The sequence below is a fragment of the Eucalyptus grandis genome, chromosome 2, assembly GCF_016545825.1.
Source record: "Eucalyptus grandis isolate ANBG69807.140 chromosome 2, ASM1654582v1, whole genome shotgun sequence".
Classification (NCBI taxonomy): domain Eukaryota; kingdom Viridiplantae; phylum Streptophyta; class Magnoliopsida; order Myrtales; family Myrtaceae; genus Eucalyptus; species Eucalyptus grandis.
Genome location: NC_052613.1, coordinates 55,741,233 through 55,766,380, shown reverse-complemented (window position 1 = coordinate 55,766,380; position 25,148 = coordinate 55,741,233). Strand labels below are relative to the sequence as shown.

General features: G+C 41.8%; 3 protein-coding genes across 4 annotated transcripts; 2 read left to right on the top strand and 1 right to left on the bottom strand.

Annotated features, from left to right (window-relative positions):
* Positions 1-1,378: 1,378 nt before the first annotated feature.
* On the top strand, positions 1,379-5,582 carry LOC104435712 (methyl-CpG-binding domain-containing protein 11). 2 transcript variants are annotated; one of them, XM_039307381.1, is made up of 3 exons: positions 1,379-1,702; positions 4,311-4,461; positions 4,558-5,582. In XM_039307381.1, exons 1-3 carry the CDS (start codon positions 1,619-1,621, stop codon positions 5,217-5,219), a joined length of 897 nt encoding a protein of 298 aa, XP_039163315.1. In that variant the 5' UTR covers positions 1,379-1,618; the 3' UTR covers positions 5,220-5,582. The 2 variants fall into 2 exon arrangements, with proteins under 2 accessions (XP_039163315.1, XP_039163314.1); XM_039307380.1 differs by having other exon boundaries at positions 4,308-4,461.
* Positions 5,583-6,504: 922 nt separating this feature from the next.
* LOC104433940 (protein STRICTOSIDINE SYNTHASE-LIKE 3) lies at positions 6,505-11,055 on the top strand. Its single transcript, XM_010046859.3, has 4 exons — positions 6,505-7,227; positions 8,456-8,731; positions 9,964-10,131; positions 10,459-11,055. Exons 1-4 carry the CDS (start codon positions 6,899-6,901, stop codon positions 10,859-10,861), a joined length of 1,176 nt encoding a protein of 391 aa, XP_010045161.2. The 5' UTR covers positions 6,505-6,898; the 3' UTR covers positions 10,862-11,055.
* Positions 11,056-12,267: 1,212 nt separating this feature from the next.
* On the bottom strand, positions 12,268-16,170 carry LOC104433939 (fasciclin-like arabinogalactan protein 17). Its single transcript, XM_010046858.3, has 3 exons — positions 14,648-16,170; positions 13,260-13,380; positions 12,268-12,616 (listed from the first exon to the last, which is right to left on the bottom strand). The coding sequence occupies exons 1-2, from the start codon at positions 15,999-16,001 to the stop codon at positions 13,307-13,309; spliced, it is 1,428 nt and encodes a 475-aa protein (XP_010045160.2). The 5' UTR covers positions 16,002-16,170; the 3' UTR covers positions 12,268-12,616; positions 13,260-13,306.
* Positions 16,171-25,148: the final 8,978 nt, after the last annotated feature.

Here is a 25,148-nt window from a genome sequence, read left to right as displayed (position 1 = left end):
ACCATTTTTTAAAGTTAAGAAACAAACATCACGGACATATAAGAAGTCTCGGATTTAATTTAATGTGCATGAAATTCGCAGTGAGAAATACTAATTATTGGAATGCACATTCCTAACTTTTTGTGCGTAATAGAACTTGGTACCTTATTTTTCCTTTTTGGGCCATGAAAATGGCTTGTCAGTGACAAATTAACGCTATATTGATGGTTTCTTTATCCTATTATTATTAGACAATAGCAACAGGTAAACAAATATAAGGCGCCTTTTTCTTCTATATAGATTATATACGCATTTGTAGAAAAAAACTCAAATAATCTAGTAGACCTCAAATTGTTCGATTTTTAGATTTTGAGATAAGAAATGAAAAATCTATGTAAGAAAGGGAAATCATAATCAAATTATGTTAAAACAAAAGGACAAAAATGACATTTTAGATTTTGAGGAAAGTACTAATTCACCTCATCATTCTCTTTTCTAATCAACTTTTAGATTTCGATTCCTTGCTGGCCAAAGTGAGAACAATTAGTTATAAATGTAGAGTTTGATTCTCACACGTTGTAAAAACAAAAGTAGAGTAAAAGTTTGAAAATGAATGGAGAAATAGAGTAAACTAGACGTAAAGAAAATGACATTTTTCTTTCTAGAATCCTCAAAATCGAAATGGCAACTAAAGATCGACTGTAGTTCCTCGATTGTAATCACAAGAAAACATGGCCTGCAAGAACACACCTCCTTCAAATTTGCAATTTATCCTCATTTATCATTGATGCTTTCCATTTATAAAGGGCCAATTTTATTTTATTTTGTCAGAAAATAGAGGGCCAATTTAGGAAGCCGAAGAATGAGACCAGCTCCATAAGTTCCCTTAATTCTGCCACGTGTCACTGCTCAGTAATTTTCGAGATCGCGACTTTAAAATCATCGGAAGTTAGTCATGGCACACGTGGTCTCCCCCCCAAAAAAAAAAAAAAAAAAACACCGGCGATAATATATTACGCAAAAATACAGGAAAACAAAAATCCAGGTGACATTATCATAGCGGGCACGGTCGTAAATTCACAATCCCGACACCGACACCAACCCCCCGGGGTAGCGAGCGCCCGGTGGAGCGTTAGCTGACGGTCGGTGGCGGGGACAGCGGGGAACCGGATGGAACCGGATGGAACCCCCGCGGGGGAATCAAGAAATTGGACGGCCGGGATCGCGCCTCGTTAACCTCGACGCGGGCCCCGAGAAACCGTTGAAAACTCACCGGACGCGAGCTCCGAGTTTCCAAAACAGTTGGTAGGCTCGCTTGACGTCCAGACAAAACCGAAACCGCCACGTGTACGCCGCCCTGCCCACCCCACCCTCCCTCGCAGCTCCGAAATCAAACGGACGCGAGAAATCGACCGTGGCCCCCGAAGTTCATCAGGATAACATAACAGCAGCAGTCGCGCGCTCTCGGTCGTCGCGTCTTGCAATTTCTCGATTTTTCGTTCGTTGGATTTCGGGTTTTTTACCTTTTTTCTGTCCTTTCTTTTTTTTTTGTTTTTTGCGGGGTTCTTTGTGCAGATTTCGCGGAGCGGGAACGAAGAGAGAGAGAGAGAGAGAGAGAGAGAGTGGAGCTCCGGCGGAAATGGCGAGCGGCGAGCTGAATGCGGCGGAGCGGCACGAGGAGGGCGGTGTCGAGTTCCCGGCTCCGTCGGGCTGGAAGAAGAAGGTGCAGCCTCTTGCTTTTCTGCCCCCCCTTTTGCCCCTTTTTTTCGATTTCGTTCGGTCGGAGCCCTAATTTTGTTCCGCCGCGAGTGCTGGCTTTTTTTCTGGATTTTCCTCGTGTTAGGTTTTCGTTTATGAGGAAGCTGGTTTTTGATGGTTTCCTTGAAAATGCGGGTGACTGTGCTAGTGATTAGCGATTTCCTCTTTGCAAAATCGAGAGGGCGAGCGTGGTCGGTTACCTTGCTGTTCTTCGTGTGCGGATGAGATGAGGTTGGGCGTCTGTCAGTTGATGAAGTTACGCAATTCTATTTTTGCATTCTCTGTCAAGCTCAATTTCTGAGATATCTGTGGAATTCTAGGAAATTAAAGAAAGTTTCCTTTTGATTAGCTCTGTAGCTACTGTAGCTGCGCAATCAGTAATGCAGCTGCTGTTGTTTCTTTTGCTTGATCTTTTTCCTTCTTTGTCTTATCTTTTTTTTTTCCCCGGATTTTTGGTGGGCTGTGTGGGGTCGGTCGTACCCATATTCAATTGCCTTGTATTGAATCGAGAGGGGGGGTGGTGAGGATTTTGGATTTGTCCATCATGAAGAACTGCTCTTTTTCTTTTCTCCTAAAAGCAAATAAAAAGAATAATTTTAAGTCATCATTTCAATCTTGTCTTGGCTAATTTGGTATCTTTTTTCTGTTCACTGCTGGTCTGGAGCACTATAACTTGGTACATTGTTCAGTGGCTGGTTTACTTTTAGTAACTTACTTAAAGATAGATGATGTGTTTTTTTTTTTTTTTAAGGGACTTCAATGTTCTTTTTCCTGTACATGTTCCTTATTTCCAACGCGTCACAGCACGTGCTTGCATCCTGCTCTTTCCATGTGATCATTTTCACCATGAAGATGGTTGTCTATATGGAATGTTAATCTAGAAGGAATGGAAATGGGTACCATCTTTTGCACCATCAATGTTGTGTATTTCTCATGCTACATTGCTTTCACTGAATGTAACTGTGGATTATGCATCGTGGGCTGCATATGAATAGTCTACTTGAGGGAAGAGTACGAAATGATGCACATATGTAAACATATACAACAATAATCAATTTTGGCTTGATTGGTTTGTGGAGGAACCCTACGTTCTCATGTCCATTCGACACGTGCAATTTCTTTTCCATCAAGGCAACCTGCAATTTGTACTCGAATTCCTTATGTATCTGCTTGTTTGGTTAATTCAATAGCCTTTTTTATTGCTTTGCAAAATGAAGCTCTATTCTTTAATTGTCCGGCTATAAATTCTGCAAGAATATTAGGGTGCCCATAAGGATTTGTAATTCTTGTAATGTAAATACCTTTATGTACTGCTTGACTTCATCATTTTCGAGATGGCACAAATTTCTTAAATCTCAAATGATTAAACAGTTAAGCTGCCTCAAATTCCATATCACAATATTGGAAACAATTGTACGTTCTTTTCTTCCACCGACCCTGTATATTTTTCTCGTGCCTCTTTTGTGGGTCTATTTCGTAGTCATGCAAGAGTGGAACAAACATGCAATAGCTGATCGCAACCTGAAAAATGTACTTGTTAACCTACTATGTTTTAGGTATTTTTCTTGACAGTGCAGAAAAGTACTGAAAAATAATTCATGGAGTCTTAGCTGTAGGATTAAATCAAAACCACATTAAGTCTGAAAGTTGGACTATCTTTAGCATCATATTCCTAGTAAACCAAAATTTGTGATCAAAAAACATGATCGACTTTTTGTTTGTTTAAATTTGATGATTTTGATTGATTATGCTTTTGAAGATATTATATTGGGTAGTGGTATTATTCAATTATTGACTATTCACACTGTTTTATTTGTACAAGGAATAGAAGGATATTGTCTGAATTTCATGGAAGGGAATGTCCTTAATGGTCTGCATGCAAAGAACTTAGAAGTAGTCTCCCATTTTAAATTGAACTGCCCTGCTTTTCTAAAGGCCTGATACATGTGTGAGAAGTGATACTGGCACCTTCTCGAGATAAATGACATGCCTTTAGATGTGAAGAAAAATTCAAGCTGGTAGAACCCGAAGTGAGGTAAGGTTGAAGCCAAACAGCTAAGTTTTCTATGAACATTGTCATGATACTGCTTTGATTGTGAACGGTTCTCTTTGCTCTCTTTGCTCTGCTGAAAGCCCCCCTAAATTTTCAGGACAGACTTCTTATGTTGTAGACTTGAGGTCTCTAGGGTTGATCAGGCACGAATATTCGAGAGCCCCCTCGAGGTTGAATAAGTAAGAGTAATAGAAAGTAAGCACAAAACAAAGAGATTTTGCCTTTAGTGTAGTACGCGTGTTTTCTGATGACGGTTGAGTTCATCCTTCTCTATTACCTAATGTGAAAGGTCCATCTTTTCACTGGTTTCATATAAATGTCTTGTCTCTCCTCTGCAATTACATAAGTAAGAAGAGGAATATGTGTCTTGTCTATTGTTCTCGTGTTATGTCCTCTTTTCTGGATTTTTCGAAAAGAAAAGCGGGTTGTGTTACCCTATACTTTGTTGCAACATGATGAATCTTACCAACCATAGCTAGCAATCCTTTTCATCTACTCTTTTTTTTCCTTGTACCAGCAGCTCACTCCAAAGAAAAGTGGGACGCCTCGGAGGAATGAGATAGTTTTCATTTCACCTACTGGTGAGGAGATCAAGAGTAAGAGGCAGTTGGATCAGTATCTCAAATCCCATCCTGGAGGGCCATCAGCTTCTGAATTCGAATGGAGCACAGGTTCTCTCTCTCTCTCTCTCTCACACACACACACACAGAGGGTGGATATGTGTTGTGTTTGTATTTTTCATGCATTTTCAATGCTGTGGGAATCAGGTGAAACTCCAAGGCGTTCTACGAGGATTAGCGAGAAAGTGAAAGCAACAGAGACCCCTGAAAATGAGCCCCCTCCGAAGCGGTCCAGCGGAAAGAAGGGGGCAAAAGCTAAAAAACAAGATGCTGAAGAAGGGCATGAGGATGCTGAAGAGAAAGAAGATGCTGCAGCTGGGGAAGAAACTAAAGCAAGCGAGCAAGTGGAAATGAAAGATGCAGTTGAGGATGATCTGGCAAAGAGCAAAGGAGATGTTCCTGATAAAGAATCTGAGGAAAGAGTGCATGAGGCGAACAGTGAGAAGATAGAGAAACCGGGAGCTGCTGGTGAAGCTGAGAAAGAACAGCTTGACCATGAGTCACAAGCACCCAAAGTAGAGTCAACCAAGGACAATCCTGAAGAGAACTTGGCAGAGCCTGAGTTTGAAGGTAAGACCACTTCTGATGCAAAGGAAGAGCACGTGGGGAGTGAAGCGCCCATATGTTTAGGTTCTGAGGATAAAAAGGAAGGACCCGAGGACAAGCCAGCAGAATCTGAAGCACCATCTGTACAAAAGGAAAGCGAGACTCCAGAATGTCCGAAAGATGGACTTCCTGATGCTGCTAACAAGGCTGTCAAGGACCTTCATCCAGAAGAAGTCAGTGTCGACGGAAATAAGGCGAGTTGAGATGGAAAAAGCTTTCCAGATTATCACTCTGACCTCCAGGGATATTTAATATGAGGCTTAGGTCGTGAAGTTATCTATAGAGATTTTGCTAGTCTTAGAACTAAACTAATTTCTTTGTTAACATCATCCTCCGAACTTCATTAAGTCGGATCTTGACACTGGATCTTAAAGCATTGTCATCCCATAGCACGGTGGCAACGATGATGTCCTGTGGCCGTAGCATGGTCGTCACAATAGTTGAAGTTCTTTATGGTGCTTTTTAATTTTTTGGGTTAATTTTTTGTATTGTATCCTAGAATCGAGACACATGATTCTTGGACAATTTAATCTGCTCTAGATTCAGAGGAACTTTACATCTCGCTATCCTTGTTAATAACCTAAATCCCTTGCAGATGAAATCGTGGCCATCATCGATCTTCTTCTGGCGTGAGATTTCAGTTCTTTCGTATCCGCGTAGCACTACAATGATCATGAATCGGTACATGGGTCGTTCATGCATTCGGACTATGGGATGATTGGGGCCGAGAGTTGGTGATCGATTATTGCTTTATTCCAACGATGTAAGGTCTTTCACCAGATTGCGTGTTTGCCTTGTGTGTTTCTTCGATTGAAGTATGGAGCTGTGATGATTTGAGTCTTATCAAAATCGATTTTTCTCGAGAAATTTTGGAGAACCTGCCTCTTGAGAGTAAATTTGCTTTTTCCTGGTTAAGTAGACGTTGCTGGCGTTCCGTGCACTAAAAAGTGGAACCCGGTTTGGCGTTGGTAGCTGGCAAACAATAAATATTGACATGTGCTGATATTTATGTATACATAGAAAACTACAGACTATTTTAATAATATAATGATATTCAGTTTTACAACTTACCAACACCTTGGCAATTGTATCAATTTAGACGAATCTAAAACATTCACACATTAAGTTATTAAAATAGTCGGTAATATTTGAAGCATAAAAAAATGTTGACACATTCCGAAATAAAGAGAAGTAAAAAAGTTGGTGAGTGATTAAAATCAAATATCTTTACTTGATGAACTTCAATATTTCAAATAAGTTAAGAACGGTGATTTTCAATGAATATTTCATACCTCTCGCACCTCTCGGAACGTGCTACTCACGAAAATCTACTGACGAGTTACTAGCACACGATCGAACAACAAAGTTGCAAAATCACTTTTCTATCTCCAACATTATTCACCCGCTATGTACAGATTCAGTGATGTGCTCAATTTTGCCGGAAAGAGAACGTGGAATCTGCAAAGAGGCACACTTCATATCCTCGTCAAAATCAGCAATAACTGTCCCTCGTCATGGACGGTGCTCCACCAACTACCAACCCATCATCATCCCCTCCGGATCTCCAAATTCCCTCCACTGTAATTTGAACCTCCTCCTCTCTTCTTCTTCTCCTGAGAATTTGTGCTTCCATGGCGATGGTGTCCAGATGATCTCGGAACTCAAACTCATCCATGGCAGTGTGCTGTAGCCTCTCCCACTTACCAAACTCTTCTCTGTCCATCTACCACTTAGCCCCCACGCTCTCACCTACCAACCCACCTTGCCCAACTCCCATCAAAACCTTGAACTCCTCTCCAAAAACAAACCTTTTCGTCTGCTGACAAGACCAGACCACACCTCCTCTCTCACTCTCTCTCTCTCTCTACCCATACGCCTTCCAATGTCGCCGGCCGGAATACTCGCCGGGATATGCCTCCTCGCGGCCCTGTACTGCGGGCTCGACCCGCTCGGGCGGAGCGCGGTAGCGAACTTCCCGGACTTCGAGGCGTACAAGGTCGACATGCCTCCTTGGTCGGACGTGCCCACCGAGAGGGACGCCGAGAACCTGTTGCAGAGGTCGGAGATTAAGTTTCTGAACCAAATACAAGGGCCCGAGAGCATCGCCTTCGACCCGGCGGGTCGCGGGCCCTACGCCGGCGTCGCCGACGGCCGTGTCCTGTTCTGGGACGGCGAGTCTTGGAAGGACTTCGCCTACACTTCGGGGAACAGGTCGGTCTCTCTCGGTTCTTTTTGAGCATTTGGCAAATTGAGGCGCTTGAGGGCGTGTCGATGCCATTGCTTGTACCATGAACCATGAACTATGCAATTTTTTATCTTTGACGAGAAAGAGAGGGAAAGAGGGATCAAAGTTCAAATTTTTTTCCTTTCCAGTGAAGCGTCTACTTCACACAGAGCTAAACTATGAAGGTTAAGTTTATCCTTCGAAGATGATACATGGACTTGGAGGGATACTGTCTTAGTCCTCGTGTTTACTATATGCATAATGCTTTCAGATCAGACAATCATTGAAAAAGTTATAAAAGCTACAGACGCCAAGAGCTTGAGGAGCTAAAAGTAAAAACCAAAAGGCTATGGCCGCCCAAAGCGGGCTCAACCATTATCTATGGCAGTTGTTGTTCTATAGAAGTTAGGGGTCGTGACTATGTTCTGCCCCCATTTCACCATTTGTCATTGAACATAGTTTGGGTCATCTGACTCCATATCTACTTTTACTTGAACAAGTTGGTTACTTGTGCACTTAGTCATAAGTATGGTTACTCGAAATTATTCCTAGCAAGCGGACGAGTGTGACATGTATAAAAACTGTGGATTGAGCGATGATGATGTCACCCAAGGAACATTCCATGTGGTATGACTGCAATATTCTGTAGGATGCAATTTCTCGCCATGATCATATGTTGAAGCCAGAATGATTGAACTCATTAGTTTGAACTGAATCTGGATGAACATATCAACATGCTTATTGCGCACAATATTCTGATCACTTCACAAGTAACTGGCAATCGTCAGTCCCTTGGTCTCTGAAGCCATTGCTTGATAGTTCCTATATTTACTAAGGAATGCCGAGTCCTGTATTTGTGAATATGAATCTGAACCAGACTGTTGTTATTTGTCTATTTGATAGCTGCTGGCACATATCAGAATGTCTAATGAAGTTTCATGAGCTACTCATTCTAGTTGAAACCATTTTAGTTTTAACGTGTCGACATGATTTTGATCTTTCTTCAAGATGCTACCTTTTGGAATTAAGTATTAGTAGGTCATGATCAGTCAGAAATGTTCCGGGTTTAGTTTAGGCTCATGCCTGAAGCACATGACTACTGGCATAAATTGGGCACGGTTGTTTGACTAAATACACTACATTCATGTATTGTGGTTATCATAGACCTGTCTCCGGATACATTCTATCTTCTAACAAATCTGCCTTTATTTTCAGGTCAGGCCTGTGTGATCCAAAGCCATCTCCTTTGAGTTACTTGAAAAATGAGCACATTTGTGGAAGGCCCTTGGGTCTCAGATTCGACAAGAGAACTGGCGATTTATACATTGCAGATGCATACTTTGGGTTGATGAAAGTAGGTCCTGAAGGTGGATTGGCAACCTCACTCGCAACTGAAGCCGAAGGAGTTCCTCTGAGGTTCACAAACGATCTTGACATTGATGAAGAAGGGAATGTCTACTTCACAGATAGCAGTACCAAGTACCAAAGGAGGTAAGAATGGCCATCCCTCGACCTTTCCCAATCTTGGATTACACCTCCCCATTGCTTCTTATCTGTTTTACATGAGTTGATGGAAACTGCCACCTGTGAAGGTGGATGATTCCTTATTTTCTGAAGAACTCAACATAATCTGATTGGCATGCCTATTTGTTGAGTTTGGAGAACCTGGATTAAGTATTGGTGCTAAAATTCAGATTGTAAGAGAGGAACGGTGGATGTGACTTGATAATCAGCTATTCACTAATTCCACTTTGGTGTATGGTCTTAGGTCAGCTCTTATTATTTTGACCACCTACCTGGTTTGCAAATGATTTCTCTGTTTCATAATCAGGTTTCTCTTTTCTCAGATCCCTGATGACCTTAAGCTCAATGTTTCATTGACTCCATTCTAAACTGTATCGGCTAGAGAAGAAAATGCTCAAGCAAACATCTTAAATGACTTCTCAAATTCCTGTAGATTGTTGAGAAGGTGTCGTGATAGTTCTAATTTGGGGTAATGACTTTGGTGGTGCCTAAACTTTTCTTCAATATTCAACGTGGTCCCTGAATTTATTTTTTTTTGTTCAATCAAATCCCTAAACTGTCGAAAAAATCCACTCAATGTAGTCCCTCCATGAAGTTTATCGCCACGTCATGTACATTTTTTTTGACGTGGACCGCCACATTGGTGTTCAATGGGCCAAATAATGATGTGGAGTGCTACATTGTCTTCCTGAGTCATCAAATCCTCATTTTCGTTTATTTTGGGCAAAATAGAGGCAGAAAGATATAACGTAACGCGGATGCCTACATGGCAAATCTAATGTCAAGTAATAGAAATTATGGTCACATCGGCTAATGGTGTCAAAATATTTAACGGATTACATTAATTTTAAGAGTTGAAGGACTCAATTGAAAAAATGGTTCAGGCACCACACTGAACATTGAAAAAAGTTTGGGGACCACCAATGTCATCTGTTTTCTTGGGACCTTTTCGTTGATATGTCCTGGGCTCTATTCTTATCTTATCGTAGCAAAGATATTAAACGCAGGTGAAGTAATTAGGCCACTATTCAGTTGGGTTTGATCTGATGAGGAGGATCAGATCATGTGAACCAGTGAACTCCCAGAGGAGCGACACATTAATTCTGGCCAGAAACTGAGTTATCCGTTATTTTCTCTGTTTGCATTGTTAGTAAGATGGTATTGAACTTGGCGGTCTGACCTAGTAACTTATTCATCAGGAACTTCCCACAGTTGGTTTTTTCGGCAGAAGATAGTGGAAGGCTTCTGAAGTACAATCCAACCACGAAGGAGACCACGATTCTAATTAGAAACCTCCAGTTTCCAAATGGCGTTTCATTAAGCAAGGATGGATCCTTCTTGGTGTTTTCTGAAGGCGCCACTGGCAGGTCAGTCAAAATCCATATCTTCCGAAGAGTGCATCTGTTTGATGCCACACTTCCTCCTTTTTCTCATTTGCCAATTGTCAATGTGCATCCAAGAATGAGTTGTTTTTCAACTTTGAGACACTTATCCCACTTAAAAATTGGGAAGAAATTCTACAAAACTGTGGGACTTCCAGTGTCTGAAATTTTGGAACCAGTCACGATGTTAGGATGTGATGGGTATCCAATCCAAAGAACGGTGAAAAAAAGAAAAGGACTATTAGCATGGGATTTCCTGAAATTTTTATCCTTTATATTTTGCAAGGACTCATTCTCTATCAACTGTTGTAGATTAAGGAAGTTCTGGTTGAAAGGCGAGAAGGCAGGGACTTCTGAAGTATTTGCCGTTCTACCCGGGTTTCCTGACAATGTCAGAACTAACAAGGATGGCGACTTTTGGGTGGCGATCCACTGTCGTCGAAGCATGTACTCTTATTACTCTGGTCTCTACCCAAAATTCAGAAAACTTTGGCTCAAGCTCCCCATCTCAGTGAAAACGCAGTTCCAACTCCAAATTGGTGGCCGACCCCATGCTGTGGTCGTGAAGTACAGCCCGGAGGGTAAGCTCGTGCAAATTCTGGAGGACAGCGAAGGGAAGACCGTCAGATCAGTTAGTGAAGTGGAAGAGAAGGATGGGAAGCTGTGGATGGGCAGTGTTCTCATGCCTTTTGTTGCTGTTTACAGTTTAGCTTGAGGCACTGTTTAGCTCTTACTCTTATGACCAAAATAAACCATTATAGGCTCACTCCTAAAGGCATAACAGCTCATACTTGATGCTTTCTTTCTGTTCTGTTCCTTTACTCAGATCAACTTACAATCGATTGAGTTTGTTTGACATAGAAGGGTGTTTAAACTTGACTCATAATTCAGGACATTTTCGTGTATGAATTCTTTTCGAGTTTCCCCTTGATGCCTCATGCAATGCCCGGTGAGACGCAGCATTACTATCAGGAAAATATATAGCCACTAGCCCGACACTGAAATTGGGATAAATGACAATTTGATTATAGACTGAAGTTCGGTTTTCAGGTATCAACTCCCAAAACATTTATGCAGTTAGATTCATCTTTTATTCTCTGAAGCCGAATGATAACGCCTTCATTCTCGAATTCTTGAGATCGCTACAAAATAACTTAAATAGCTAGAATTTGTTGGGAACTTCTATTGGGGTTGTCTGGGAGGTTTCTCTTGTTTCTTGGGCAAGTTACTCAGAAGTGGCAGTTGAATTATGAGCAGTGATGCTTTGGAATGAGGCTGGCATCGAGCATTGCATGGTGTTGAATCGATCTCGAAAGTAGATTCTCCTTCTCCAGAATTCACACTGGTGTACGCACAGATTAGCTAGAAAACCATGGTGCGTTTTACAGAAACAATGCACGAATTGCGGTCGTAGGGATCCTCCCACCTGAGCTTTCGAGACTTATATTGGGTGATAAAACGAACATATATGCCCAAAACTCTTTTTCTTGTCTTCATGCCTTTCCTGAACTGAGCAAAAGAAAAATAGATTTGCTTCTGGTGGTTAAAGAAACTGTCGTCCCATCTCTGTCAAAGCATGAACAGCTTTCTTTGGACCTCTCTGAACAGCTTCAGTTAGCAGAAGACGAATTCAACTGCAGCAGTTGGTCAACTCTCCGGACTCGGGAGTTAAATTGAGTTAATGCCTCCCTAACTCTGCTTCCCTATTTTTATTCCCCACGTTTCTCTCACCAGTTAAGCAGTGTTAATTCTTGCGCCAGTATACTCCTTGCCTCTTTTAAAATATGAAGATTCTCTTTCATGTCAAACCCACGATCGTGTTAAAAACAAAGAAGCAGATCATTCTTGAGTAATTTAATAACTTCTGCTCTGCTAGATTTCTGAACACTTGCCAGTTTGGAAGACACCAGAAAGAACATGATGTAGTCGTTAAAATAGCTGCTTATAAGGTAAGACTCTCTCAAAGGTGCATTATTAAAATCCGATCAAGGCCGATTGCATCTTCTTCAAAAGGTCAGACATTGCCAAGTCTAGCATCCACGGGAATGCACAGTACAAAATCATTTCATCTAAGGACTGGAAAAAAAATAATGAAGGGAAAAAGATTCTCTACTGGGTATGTTATTACAGAAAAGAATCATTTTATTGAGTTCCACAAATTTCTGTAAACGTTTTATTGAGAAGAGCAGATCACATCGTGCAAGGCGATGCCCTGTTCGTTCTTGAATACACACATTTCCAAAAAACACCCACCTTCACAACCACCTAAAAAGAAGCACTATGTACTAAGTAGTATATATGCTAGGAGTCCTTCCCTCTCTCGAGAGCCAACCACCCAAAAAAAAAAAAGGACAAAAGAAAGAAGACGAAACCGAAATGAAAATAAAGAAATGGATTTGACTCAGACATGCAGCCACCTGTTCCAGAAGTGTTTTTTCTTTACATCCTTAGCCAGTCATTCACATCGCATCTGCATCAAGAGAAAACCATTTAGAACTCATCAGAGCAGGTCATGCGAGCAGCAGCAGCTTCGAGGCTGCCAAAGTTTAGGTGATAGTTCTTACCATCTATCTAACCCACTAGACCACGAGTAGATGTAAGATACTTATCATATGCTAAATTTTGATAAATGATGCCAAGTATTTTTTGCATAACGAACGACTGTTATAGTTGATGGTAAATGAACCATTTATAGTTCCATTTTTGGTGTGTAAAGGGATACCCTAGCTACTGGATCTTGCTCTCTTACATCTTAAACGACTTTTGAGATGTGAGAATTTGATCCTTCTGTTGCATGAGAACTCAATCCTTCTGTTGTATTCATTGTTGTAACACGAGTTTAAAGCAGCATTAAAATTTACTTAAGAACCACCATCCATTAAAATGAAGAGTAAAAGCAAAACCACAGGACCTCAGCTGCATATAATATCTTGAGCACCTTTTTTCAGGACCATTTGTTACATAAGAGATCAAGCAGAAGTATTGAGCTAGTTTAGTTTCAAAAATTGTATCTGACTAGGTCTGAGTTTTCAATTTGTTTATTGACTATGGGGGCTGAAAGAAATGGGATTTAAAGAAGAGCTAGAATAAGTCGAGCAACTCAAAAAGTAAACCTTAATTGCTTGTTGTGAAGCCTGTGTGCAAAACCAGGGGTTGACTTTCATCGGCAACTGTTGAATCGAGAATGCTGTCCGAAGGCAGTTAACATTTGGCATGTTAATTCCAGCAATTTTCCTGCCAAATCACATTTATTAAAATTTAGCCAAAAAAGAATTGTGTCTATGGAAATCATCTGAAGAATATGCAGAAGACACGTCCTAGTTGATCTTAAATGCAATGAAGCATATTACCACAGATGAAGCAGAAAAAAGTCTTATCTTAGCAAGAAATTTACCAAAAGCTTTCTAAACCAGGCTACCAAAAAATAATGGCAGTGGCATTGGAAACAATAAACTCCTATAGAGTGAATAGACATCATATAGCTCCGTAGGTAATCTGCATCTCCTTTAGTAATTAAGAAGGTCATAAGATAATGACCTGGTCCATCAGTTCTGGCACAATATTGTCTTTCCCTTGACAACCTCTTTGCTCGTGCATAAGAATTAATCAAGGTAAAGGAGAAGGCTTATTATCAGCTAGCAGGCTACTAGCATTTCATACTGACAGTCCGATTTCTCTAGGAAATCGTGAAGACTTCAGAAACTACCCAAGTCCTATTCCTCATTTCCTTTTGACCTACAGCAACTTTACCTTCAACAGCTTAAACTTTCATGGTAATAACAAAATTAGAAACTCTAATTTTTATGTTAATCATGTTATGCCTATGCCTCTTTTAACCCTTTTTTCCAACAAAATGAACACATAGCCCAAGAAACCTTTTGGTAACCTAAAGAGGGATAAGAAATTCTACAGAATCTAGCTACACATCATTGTGAAACTGTGAATTGTTGCAAATCTGTGACAGGATAATCTCTGTCCATATAAACGTAAAATCTTCCTCGGCACAATGTGGTGCGAATGATCAAACAGTGAAGGACTACTTCTTTACTAATTGGGGTTTTCGAAAATTCCACTGTAATGGGCTAATAGGATAGTTGATATAAGGAATGACCGTTGAAACCCCGCTCCATAATTTTCCGACACCTCTCTTGTACAAAAAGAACCGAAGCCCAATTTTATCATGATTTAACACACATAACAATGATTAAGTTCCAACTTTCCTCTAATATTAGTAATACTCAGAACCTCCAGGCCACACAGTTCACAATATCAACATCCCAGTCACTGTATCCAGCCGCAACCTCAAACCAATAACTCCACCGACACTGCTCCATTTTCCTTATTGGAAGTCAGCACGGAAACAGAACAACGTCATCCCTATAGACAATCTCTAGCATAAATCGGCATGAACTTCGGCGGTAAAATCACATTCTATATGAGACGAGATCCTTAAACGACCATCAACAACCAGTTCGCACCGTACAAGGTGAAAGCAACATACCTCTCCGGGGCTTGGCCGCAACCTTGGTAGGCGTTTTCTTCTCGACCTTAACCTCCGTCTCCTCCTCCGGTGGAAACAAAACCCCATCGATCCCCTGCACGGAAATCCGCCCGTCCGTGTAGATATCCGGGTCGAACAAGTAGGCCGAACCCTCGCCCTGCCCGAACTTGACCGAACCGTCCGCCTCCTGAGCCACCATCTTGTGAGGCAACCTCAAGGTATCGTACTTCACCTTCCCGAACCTCCGCACCGCGTTATACATGCTCTCCTCGGTCTGGTACTCCGGTATCAAGTGATAGTACATGATCTGCTCCGGCGCGCCGGGCTCGCTGAGCTGGTCCGTCGTGAGCTTGGCCATGGCTTCGTCGTTCGGAGCCAGGACGGTCAACACATACCCTTCCGACACTAATCTCCCCATCTCCGAAGCTAGAGAAGTCAAGTTGACCAGAATGTCCGCCATTTCGTTGTAACCCCCGTAGTGAAGCAGGGTGTGGATGAAGTCCTTCACCTGCGCCTCGCCGTCGAAGTGGTGGTGCGGCCCTCCCGGTCCAGGGGCCGGCGCCGGCGCGAGGGAGGGCCCCGGCGCCATCGCGTCGTATATCGGGAGCGCCGGCGCCGAGCCAGCCTTCGCCGGCGGCGCTGGCTTCTTGAGCCGGTGAGTCCTCGGGTCGACCTCCGGAGCTCCCTCCGGCTTCACGGCGGTGATGGAGCGCAGGCTCCTGCGTCGGTTGAAGTCGTCCTGTACAGACTGCGGGATCAACAGCCGCTCGATGCCGTGGATCACGCCGTCGGGCCGGGCCACGGCGTCGGCGTGGATCACACGCGCCCGATCCACTTCCCTCTCCCCGGACTCCCGCTTCGCGAGGCGCAGCCGGTGGCTGGACAGGGAGAGCTCCTCGCGGTGCCCCGCGGCCGACGGGGCCGGCTCGGGCCAGTCGGCGGAGTCGATCCGGGACGGCACAATGTGGAACATGAGCAGCGTCTGGAGGGACTTGAGGTTCCGGGGCTCGAGCAGGAAGCTCTTGAACTCCGGGTCGAGATCTCGCTCCAGGGCCTCGTTCTTGGGCGCGAAGATGGTGATGTTGTGCCTGCCGACAGTCTCCTCGAGGGTCTGGAGGAGCAGCGCCTTCTCCACCAGCTCGGCCAGCTCGGTGTAATGCGAATCGAGCAATGCCACGAGGATGGAGTTGGAGTTTATCTGGCCGGGCCCGGAGCCGCCGCCGCCGGCGGGGGACGCCGGGCGGGCGTGGGGGCGGGGGTGGTCGGGCAATGCGGGGCACGTGCCGGCGAGGAAGAGGAGGGAGGCGAGGAAGAAGGCGGGCAGGGCGGGGACGCCATAGATGGGAACATCCATGGCGGAGGGCGGAATGCAGATTCAGGGCGGAGGGAGGAGGGAAGAAGGGACCGCAGTAGAGAGAGAAAGTCAAGGGGTGTCTGATCTCTCGAGAGAGAGAGAGTTGTGTCTGTGTCTGGGTCTTCTTCGTGTTCTTTTCAGCGCTTTTTTTACTTTCGTTGTGGCTTCGTGGTTGGTGTAGGGGTTACAGTTGGGGATGTGTTGTGCTGTCTAAAGGGATAGTTCATGTGGGCTTTTTCTTTTTTTTTTTTTTTTTTTTTGGCGCTTTGGTCCGTTTGTTTATGCCGTTTGCTGTTTTAAGGCGTGTCGTTTTCGGGTCCTCACGGCTTTCGCTAACTTCGATGCCGGGGTTTTACCGCGAAAAAGTTACCGCGTGATGCTTCTCTTTTTCTGTTCATTTTTCGAATTTCTGAGTACATTGAAGGGTTTCCGACCAAAAACAAATACATTAAAAGGTTAATAATAATATTACGAACAACTATAAATTAATACATTAATTTTATATTTATTCCGAACCAATTTTTATGTTATCAAAACCTTCGAATCAATGTACTTATACTAAATTTATCTTAAACTAATAAAAATTCCCACATGAACTTATTACATCTAACACAAAAATTTCATTGTAGAATTTAATAAAATAGTAAAATGTTATGGATGTATCAATTTTAAAATTTTAAGTTATTGATCAATTTGTCCCGAAATTTTGATAACCTAAAAATTAGTTTTAAAAAAATTATTATGGATGTGGTTATATTAAATAAATGATCATAAATAATTAAAAAAAACGAAATGATGTCAAAGTGAATCATTGCGTACGTATGGTTGTGGCCACGATAAACGCTTGAGATTAATACATGACGACTGGGATTAATTATTGGTCGTTAATGTGGTATGGTCTTGTTGATGTGAATGTGCTGATGACTTCCCTGTCAAGGACGAGTCGCTCGGACAGGCTACCGGCTGAGAAGGTTAAATTGGCTGGGGAATGGGACCCCCCTACTGGCCGGCGAAAAGAACCTCACCCTGCCTTGGCTTCTAAGCACGTCCATTCATTCCCTCTCTTGGGCTTCTTTTTTTTAATTTTGGTGGTTCGAGCCTTGGGCTTCAATCCAGGCTTTTCCGGTTCACGTGGTTTTTATATATCTCTCCCTTTTTTTTTCTTCCTCGTGCCTTTTGTGCTTTTTTTTTTAAATATTAAGCAAAGGACTCCATGGTCGAGCGACTTTTGTTAAAAAATGACCAGCCGACGATGGCCGTGTCACCGTATCGCAAGTCTCGTCTTACCTTCGATGCCACACGATGTAACTAACCGTTATACATGACATGATTTTCTAACATTGACCCTAGGAGTTTGAAATTGTTACCATTTTACTTAAAAATCAACCAATCATATTATCTCATTCAATGTGTCACAATTTTATAGTTTAACATTATGATCTTATCAATGACCAGCCCATTTATGTTAATCAAATAATTAATTTTCAAAACATTGATTCTATGCATCGAAATGGCAATTTTTCTATTTGATTGTATATTTCCTTTAAAAAAAAAACCTTTGTGCATGAATATTTTATTTGGTCTCCTCCCTTCTTATCCCCTATTTGAAGTAGATCAAACCTATAATGATCATTAATCACATTTACACCTATCAATCAGTGAAGGTCCAGTCAAAAAAATGATCCAACCTAATTCAATCATGTAACCAAATTTGACTCGTTTCCATGCAATTCAAATCTAGTTAACCATACTTGACTTAATCCATACATAATCGATATTGCCAAAACACCTTCATATTTAACTAAATTTAGGAAAACCCATGTCTAAATGAAGGCAAGGGCGAGGCCAATAAAGATATAGAAGTGAATTGAGTCTAAAGGAAGCTGTAAACTTATTTAACAATTATATTATATTAGACTTTATCATCCTAAATTCACTTACGATTCATTTAGCGAGTATGACTAATATATATAACAATTTAGTCCATTAAATCTGAGTTAAGAAATAGACTTATGAGTTATGATCTATTTTGGCCGATCTAAACTCATTCAATCACGTTTGTGGGGAGTCCATGTCAAGTTGTCAACACACCGCTCGGTAGTTTAGAAGACATTTTCCCAAGAAGCTGCTGATAGGAATCTACTGTAAGCATCCTATGCTCTTTTCCTTTTTTTGTAGCTCCCTTCTGTTGACCGAATCATGCCCGACCGACACTATACTCCTAGGTGGGGGCCTCGGCCAATTATTTCGGGCGTCACCATATGGACGCTAGAGACCAAGAAATTATTCATATTATTTTTCCTCTTTCCATTTTATTTATGCTGTTTATTTGTTGTCCACTTATTTATTTATTTTTAAGAATGGGCATGCGGGAGTTGAAAATGCGGACGATTAACGTTGAGGAGCTGGCAATGGCGAAGACGATGCACGGAGGAGAGGCCATTGAAAAGGGGCGTCGGCAAATTTAACCCAACAGATGGGCGGGTGCCGCTGCCTTTATTTTCCGAGCAGAAGCTGAGCTGTCGTTGTCCCCCCATCCCCCCACAGATATCATTTTATTCGATTTTATTCGTATTTTTTTGGGGGATTATTTCCGCAGTACGTTCAAGGGGGAATATCCCCTGTCGAAGCGTTTCTGATTCATCCGACGTCGTCGTCTGAATAAAGATATTTCGTGCCACGAAGAGGGATGGGGCATTCGCTAGTTAGGAACAAAATGTGGTCGAATTCAATATTATCAAATAATAACGAGAGAGGAGAAATTAACACCCAAATAAATCGGAAGAATCGTTACAATATTTGCCTCAGAGAATAAATCAAGACAGACATTCGACACAATCTTATTCATCACGTAAAACATTTTATAACACTGTCCTTCACGTGCAAATTGAACTTTTGCCTTAACTTAAAATATGAATATATACAATTGGAGAGTCAAATAAGAGATCGGAATATTTGAACTTAAAACCTCCTAATTGTGATGGAGTGTGAAAATTTAAAAAATTACTGTCAATTATCCTAAAAATTTAAGATATAAGATGTGTAACTTACTATTTAAACATTTCAATAGGATTGTGTCGATTGACCATTTGACTCGTTTAACCTAAGAAGGTGGACCGATTTTACTTGCTCGGATCATTGTCGTGGTTGGGTCACGAGCGAGTGTCATGGAGCGACGCTATTCGGGCAGATATCATCATTAGGAGAATTGGAAATAGGATATTGTGTCGTGCGAGAGAGTGTCATGGGAACATATTAGAAGAGAAAGGGGGGGTCCGAAACAGGGACTTTTCCCGACGGGGACGTCTCTCCTGCTGGAGGGCCGCGGGTCGTTCTCACGCCCGTTTATTTTCTTCTTCTTCCGGGGCTCCATCCCGACCGGCGGATGCGCTCCCGGGGTTAGGTGACGCGTGCAATTATGGGCGTCGGACGGGGGGGGGAATCGAACGCATCGAATCGTGATTTTGTCTTCGCCGAAGCAAAATCATACGAAAGAAGCCTCGGGCAGCCAATATTATTAAAAACGGGAGGGCAGGTTTAGGTGAATTGGATTCGCATGATTTTGCAGCTGCGTTGCAAACAAGGGTGGGGTGGGGGGTGTCTTCTTGCGGGCTTTCGGACCACTCCCGAATGGGCCCCGCGGGATTGTCGGTGGCACCCCATTTTCTCTCTCCTGTTTTTTCATTTCTCGTTTTTTTCTTTTTTTTTTTATATCACCTGTCGACGTCTCGGTGCACGTTGCGCTTCACGTTGGAGAATTCCTCCATTTTGCGAAAGCAGCCTTTGCGGTGGGGTCAACGCAGAGATGTTGTGGTTTCGGTATTCAACGGGTATAAACTCCGGATTGGATACATGCACACACACATAATGTATATGTCAAAAAGGGAATAGTTTTGCATTCTCTTTCGAGTCAGTAATGACGCATTCATCAATTTGATTCAAGAACGCGTGATGAACAACACTCCCGACTTAAAGATATAATTATTTTTTCTTATTGCGAGCATTTGAAATAATTGATTGGAGAATAAGTGAAAGTACATAAATATATGCATTATAAAGGAATAGTTTTGCATTTCTTATTGGCAATTACAAAGCCATGAATTCGATTAGGGGGGCGATGCGATTGATGGAATCGAATTAAAGATGTGATTACTTTTTCTTAATGAGTAGCGTGTGGAGTTGATTAAAAAATTGGTGAAAGTACATAGATGAAAATGTAGCACTTTTATTTCTTCCTTTCTATCTAGTACGGGTCTAATTGTCTGTTCATGACCGCAACTAATCAACTGATTATCCTTTTAAAATGGCATGATCATTCAAGACAATGGCCCCACACAAATTCTAATGGGCCTACTTTTTAAGCAAGTTGGGCTGTGGATGCATGCGCTGGATAAAGAAGGCCTGGCGAGCAAGAATCCACCGACAAAAAAACGAAGGAAATAAAGAGAGCTAGAAGCGAAGCGTCGAAAATCGAGATTCTGTTGTTTCGTAAAAATAAACAATTTGAAAATTATTTTTTCCAAATAATTATTTATATCACATGAAATAATTAATCGATAAAAACTATTCATATTATCGACAATAAATTATATTTAAACATTATTTAATGTGATGAAAATATTTTTCTTCATTTATTTTTGTAAACAATATAAATTATCATATTTAGAAAATATATTTGTAAAATCATTCATTTTTGCGAAACAAAATAAATCTAAATTCAAAAATTCTCTGTCTCTAAATCCCATTCAGCTTCACTATGCGGTCACTTATGATAAGAACTTACCCTATGCTGGTTAAGGGGAACTGTGAAGTAATGGAAAGTTCGCCCAAAAAAAAAAAAAGAGTGAAGGAAGGGGATCTAAATATACAATTGCTTCTGGATGAAGGAAAATAATTAAAAAGGGCAAGATTAAAAGAGAATAGGGTGGATTTGTCAGGTCAATTTTTTTTTTTTCACCTATGCTCTTATTTCATATCTATTTATCAGTACATTAGATGATATTCATGTCATGATACATTCTTTTTTATTTCTTTTTGCTCGCCAACCTCCAAACAACTTTTCATCTCAATCCCTTCAAATCACTTCTTTTCTGTTCCCTCATATCTTTCTGAATCCCTTATTTTCCTTCCTCATCACTGCATCCAAATCAAGAGTTAAAAAATTGTCAGATGACGACGATAGTATGCTTAGCATATCCGATGGCATGCGTTTCTCTTATTAACCCCTTGGATTGGTTTTGGTGGCTTAGGATCTGGCCTGTGTGTGAATTGAGCGCATGACGCAATTTGATCCCCATGCCAATTGGGAACCAATTCATAAATGGTGCATTTGGGAAGGCTTTTGGGGAAAGTTCTTAAGAAAATGTAAAGGTCTTTAAGTTAAAATGAGTTTTTCAAAATGCAAATTGTGTTTGGTAAATCGTATATGTGAAAGTCTATTATGAAGTATCTTTAAGCAAAATAGTGTTTTGACAAATTAAATTTGCAAAATATATTTATTATTAAAAAAACGAGAGTTGGTTGGCCAAGAGCTTTGCCGGTTACTATCGGCAAAGGGTAGGTAGTTCGAAGGAGGGGCAGGCGATATGGTGAAGGGCAAGCGTCCTACTAGGGTCGGCATGCAGAGGAGGCGGCGTGGCAAGGGTCGTTGTGACCTTCGTTGAATGGTCACGCTACCCACCGTGCCACATCCTTCGCGCGAAGGTGGCCGGGGCCGATTGCCACAACCCAAATCGTGTGACCAAATCTACATGCGATCTGGGTCATCGTGACCCTCGCCGTGATGCGTCCTCCGCACGGCGACCCTCGTCAAAGGGCCGCAGGACCCAAGCTAGACCACTTGCCCTTCGTTGCACCACCTGCCCTTTGCTGCACCGCCTGCCCTTTGCTGGTGACCATGCATAGATGCTAATGGTGTTTAATAGAGAGAAGGGAAGAAGATGAAGATGATGAACAGTTATCAGGGTAAAATCAAAAAAACAAAAAATTACCGAGGAAAATTTTAGGAGAAAAATTGCACTAGCCTAAAAGCCAGCATGCTGAGAAAGCCTAAGGTAACCCCTGATTTGCTTTGGGCTTTTAGCCTTTTGAAGGCTTGCATTTGGCAAAGGCAAGTCAAAATTTTTTTTGCCAAACACCAAATATATGGCCCAAAGGCCTTTACATGCCCAAGGGGCTTTGAGAAGGCAGTTTCCAAAGTTAGTGGAGTATTTGATGGGCCCGTGAATTATACGTCTGAGGCGGGCTTCCTCTTAAAAAAAGGAGAGACAATGTTTGGGCTTGGAAAGGCGAAGGTGGGCCCACAAAAATTTCGATACTTATCATAGGCCTGACCCAATCCATCTTGCACCAGGCCTTTGCGTAGATTCAGCCCATGAATTATATGTCTAAGGTGGGTTTCCTTTTTTTTTTTTTTAAAGGAAAGAAAAAAGACAATGTTCGGGCTTGGAAAGGTAAAGGTGGGCCCATGAGAAATTTCAATACTTTTTAATGGGCCTGACGAAATACATATTGCACCATGCCGCGGCCCACGATGCAGATTCAGGCCTTTAACAGAGTCACGAGGGATAGGCTTCGCTGCATGAATCGATCAGTCTCTTTTCTCCGCATTTTCCCCTTATGACATAGGGCACAGGCATCTATCAGAGTACCCGACTAATCTCATGGAGCGACAACTCAGATCGATTCCGTTGTAATATCGATTAACATCCACTTTCTAAAAATATAGCCCGGCATTGAGAGGTCTTTTCTATAATCGGGGCTTTTTAAATTGACGATTTGAACTATATTAACCGCGTTGATTTTACGGTCCTGTGGTGGGTGCTTAGATTTTTACGGAGTAGAGTGACATTGGCTGTCATGTCATACTCTTTTATCATAGTACCCATGACAGGGTAGAATCTTTATTCTTCTTCTTTTAATTTTATTATTATGTCGCAAGTCATCGACTTTTATATTGTTATACGCAATATCATGAATTACTAAATCACTATCTAATGATTGCATTGCTAAATGAATTGCTAAATGAATTAAATACCACCTTTCGCATGTAGTCCTCAATAATATTCAAACGAGCGACAAATCATTATGACAATAATATTTTCAAAATAGTGTAACTAAAATAATATCAAATTACTCCATCAATTGTTAATCATAATCATATACTAAGCAGTCATTTTTGATGTGATTACTATATAATTCTTTCTGTTATTAATAACCAGCGCTACTAAAAATCGAAGTTCTTAGATTACCAGTGCGAGTAATTTCGAGACATAATTGATGTCATTACGCCTACCGGCAAAGACAGAGAATACGCATTGGCACTTTCGGAATATTTATCGCTAGACGACAACGAGGTGGATCTTGGTGTAATCACTGTTGCTACACAGCAAATGGTGTTGCGCCTGCTGTGCCCGTCACATGTTGTGAATCTCGAGGTTCAACGCTCGTGACAGGCAAAGCAGAGCAAGGAGAAGATCTTGATTTGACCGGAGACGGAAGAAGGAAAAGGAAGTGTCAGCTCTATGACGTGGAGTTTCAACTCGCATGTGCAGGCGGGCCGCAAGTATCAGCATTGCAAACATTCCCAATGATTACCAGAAAGGACCGAAATTATGGTCCGACTCGGCATTTTCTGTAACTTGTCGTTTTCCTTTTACCAACGCGTGATGTTTGCATTCGATAAACAGAGAAGAATCGCATTTTATCAGCCGAAGCCTTGTTGGCTATGCTTGACACCATGGTAAAATGAAGGGCTGCTCATTGGTTGCGTTTGCAGGAAGCTTAAGACTGGCATCGCCGAAAAGAGCTGCCATTCACGTTGCAGAAGAGTCGAAGTAGACAACCGACATTGGAGAGATGAAAGGGGCGAGAACGTTGTCCGACTGCTTCGATCACTTGGCTCGTCGCTAATCTATGGGTTAGCGTTTGTCCAAAGTGGATCTCATTACAAAAGCTATATGACAGTCGAGGTCGGTCTCTATCAAAGATTCCCCACAATAAAAAGCCACAAAAAGATTTAGCGGATGAAGTTCGATTCCACCGTCACCTTCCTGCCTCTACCTGTGCTCTTAAGTCTTAACAAAATGTAACCAGCGTATAGGAACGTCGAAACACCTAAAGGCAATATTTTTCTTGCAATTTCTGGGAAAATCCTCGTTGGTCGAAGTTCTCTTCTCCTGCTTCTCCAGGAGGAGATGGAGATAGAATGAAAAACCCACGAAGCCACGACTCAAACCCTTTCCGAGTCTCCTCAACCATCACCATCGCAATCAATGATGACTACCTGCTTTGTCTTTTTCTCAGCTCTTCTGAACTTAACCCAACGTCTGCATTACACCGATGGGTCCCGTTTTCGCCGAAGGACGACATCATCTTCGACTGCGAGCTAATTCTTTAGTAGCCTTCCTAGGTACAAGTATATTCAAGACCAACGTTAATTCTGCTGGTACTTGTAAGCCAAGGACAACGTACTCACATTTTGATCGCATCCGCACACGTTCCCACACCTATTTATGTGACGGCTAGGATCTTTGGTGCCGAACGCCACGTATCCCTTCGATTGTCTAGTGTGGGGTGGCATCGGGTTCAACAGCATTTCTTTCTAATAATAACCTTGAAAATTTGAATATGCGGAAGAATGGTTTTGATATTAATGATAATTCGTGTGATGTGCAAATGTATATGTGTGCAGGATATATTTGGTGAAGGATGGACAATGGAATAAGATAGGATAATTTTGAAGTTATAGGTTATGGGATAAAAGGAAAATATAGTTTGGTTAGTTGAACAAACTAGTTTTGCGCATATTGGATGAAGGAGTATTGATGAAGCTATGGATGTGACACTTCTTCGTGAATGAGGATAAAGCTCTATTTATAGTTGCAGAGATTTTTGTTGGATCTTTCTACACACGCCGATGTGAGCTTCTCTCTACCATAAAGTCTAACCACTCCTTAAAAGACTCGAACACCGTTAAACTCAACTTCCCACTACGAGACTAGATGCTTGCAGCAATTTCTACGAAAATGGATCGCCTTTCCAATAGGCCAATACCCAGTTTGACCACCAAACCGCAATGTTCGCAGTAAAGACGAGAGATGTGGTGCTTCCATTTAGATATTTGGTTAACAGCAGCAAATTTTAAAA

What these genes read in the sequence shown, in the direction of transcription:
- LOC104435712 (XM_039307380.1), top strand. Translation starts at nt 1,619, where the DNA reads ATGGCGAGCGGCGAGCTGAATGCGGCGGAGCGGCACGAGGAGGGCGGT. An exon ending in CGTCGGGCTGGAAGAAGAAG is followed by an intron (nt 1,703 to 4,307) that starts GTGCAGCCTCTT and finishes TCCTTGTACCAG; the next exon opens with CAGCTCACTCCAAAGAAAAG. An exon ending in TGAATTCGAATGGAGCACAG is followed by an intron (nt 4,462 to 4,557) that starts GTTCTCTCTCTC and finishes TGTGGGAATCAG; the next exon opens with GTGAAACTCCAAGGCGTTCT.
- LOC104433940 (XM_010046859.3), top strand. Translation starts at nt 6,899, where the DNA reads ATGTCGCCGGCCGGAATACTCGCCGGGATATGCCTCCTCGCGGCCCTG. An exon ending in GCCTACACTTCGGGGAACAG is followed by an intron (nt 7,228 to 8,455) that starts GTCGGTCTCTCT and finishes CTTTATTTTCAG; the next exon opens with GTCAGGCCTGTGTGATCCAA. An exon ending in AGTACCAAGTACCAAAGGAG is followed by an intron (nt 8,732 to 9,963) that starts GTAAGAATGGCC and finishes CTTATTCATCAG; the next exon opens with GAACTTCCCACAGTTGGTTT.
- LOC104433939 (XM_010046858.3), bottom strand. Translation starts at nt 16,001, where the DNA reads ATGGATGTTCCCATCTATGGCGTCCCCGCCCTGCCCGCCTTCTTCCTC. An exon ending in TGCGGCCAAGCCCCGGAGAG is followed by an intron (nt 13,381 to 14,647) that starts GTATGTTGCTTT and finishes GTGATTTGGCAG; the next exon opens with GAAAATTGCTGGAATTAACA.